This window comes from Lottia gigantea, assembly GCF_000327385.1.
Source record: "Lottia gigantea unplaced genomic scaffold LOTGIsca_26, whole genome shotgun sequence".
Classification (NCBI taxonomy): Eukaryota; Metazoa; Mollusca; class Gastropoda; family Lottiidae; genus Lottia; species Lottia gigantea.
In genome coordinates, this window is record NW_008708797.1 from 962 (window position 1) to 2,804 (window position 1,843).

General features: G+C 30.9%; 1 protein-coding gene across 1 annotated transcript; it reads right to left on the bottom strand.

Annotated features, from left to right (window-relative positions):
* Positions 1 to 40: 40 nt before the first annotated feature.
* Positions 41 to 1,540, bottom strand: LOTGIDRAFT_76888 (hypothetical protein; the record flags this gene model as incomplete). The annotated part of the gene is made up of 2 exons (XM_009055898.1): positions 41 to 154; positions 1,307 to 1,540. Coding segments are annotated over 2 exons (348 nt in total), but the record flags the coding sequence as incomplete, so codon positions are not given.
* Positions 1,541 to 1,843: the final 303 nt, after the last annotated feature.

The window sequence follows — 1,843 nt, forward strand, 5'->3', positions numbered from 1 at the left end:
ATAGTATATGAAGGTTCGGTGTATTAAGATAGTCTGGGTGTGAAAAAAGTTTATTAAATGCCAGATTTATAATTTTCAGTTGATTCACAGATTTAAATATATCTTTTGGAAGCTTGATCAAATTATTTCTGGATAAATCTAATTGTTCAAGTTTCTTTAAGGGTTGAAATAAACGTCTACCGTGTGTTAAGATGAAGTCATTATCCAAAAAACAATCAGCCAGTCTCAAGTGTATCACATTAGGAAAAGTGTCAAAAAATGTTTTAATGAAAACGTTGGCATCATTTCCACTAAAATCCAAGGTATTCACATTTTCCAATCCTCTTAAAGTTACGTTAAAACCATAGATTCCAATTAAAGATAGGTTAAAGTATCTTAGATTATGTGCATTTTCAAATGTTATATTTATAAGACGACCCATTCTATAGATACCCCCACCTAAATTAAGGTGTTTTAATTTTTTTGGCATGAAAAAAATTATATCTTTCAAAGACTGTGCGTCATTATATGTCGAATAAGTTGTAGTAAACGAATACGCATATCTACGGTTATATATTAACTGTCCAGATATATCAAGATACTCGAGATTTTCCATAAAAGCTAACAGGAAGAGTTCTGGTCTGATGTATGTACCTGAAATACGGTTATTAGATATATCTAAGTGTTTAACGGACATTCTAAAACAAGGGAACATGATGTGTCCTGATTTAATTTGAAGTAAAATGTTTAAAGTATTAAAAATACTCATGTCTCCATTACATAAAATAAGTTTTTCAACACAAATATTACCTAATATTTTCAAAGATATTATAGTCAGACCTTCTACAACCAATCGCGAATCTGTACCAGGAAAGGAGAGATCGATCTCTGTCATATATTTGTTCATATAAAATCGCAATGAACGTATTACTTCAGGCAATCCAACTTTTATTGGAAAGTTTCCCGATTTGAACAAAAAAGTCTTCAAATCTTCTAAAGGTTTCAGAAAGCCATCCTGAATATCAAGAGCTGTACACCCTGAGAGATCAAGAACTTCAACTCCAAGCTTAGATAATCCTTGAAAAGTATCATTATTAAAAAACTGTAGACCACACTCAAAACTGTCAATAGTTCCAATAACCAGTTGTTTGATTTTACGAAGATTGGTGACATTTAGGTCAAAAACTGTTTCCGATGCTGTATCAATTATGGCGGTTGTCAGATTTTTAAAGTTTTTCAAAATTTTAACCACTTTTACCTTATCATTAGTAACAGTTAACTTAGTTCTCATCGACAAATTGTGCAGATTTTGAATGGGTAAAAACACATCGGGATCAAACACTTGATAATCCAAAGAATGGTTGTTTAATTCTAACATCTGTAACTTTTCCAATCCTAAAAAAGCTTCCTCTTCTATATGAGAAATGGGATTAAAGCTGAGAATTAAACATACCAGATTGTCTAAATGTTGGAAATCTTTGTTTCTGATAGTGGTTATTTGGTTAAATGATAAATCCAATGTAGTAGTATTGATTGGAATATTTTCAGGAACATACGTGAGATTGTGATTCTTTAAATCCCAAAATATCCCTTCCTTATTACACAGATTATATGTTCTTATATAACTTGAGTACAGTATCACCAACGATATAGACCACAACATCGTGTTCAATGTAAAGTCATGTTCCAACTAGATCTTATAGTGAGTTGTTATATACATGGATTTATTAAATAGAATTGACTACAATTATATGACTCAAATTTTGTTCGTGACCTAAAGGGTCCTTCAAACCATATTTTAGTATACACAACAAACGTAATCGAAAGTTTTCTCGAATTTTCACATAACAATAAATACGTTGTT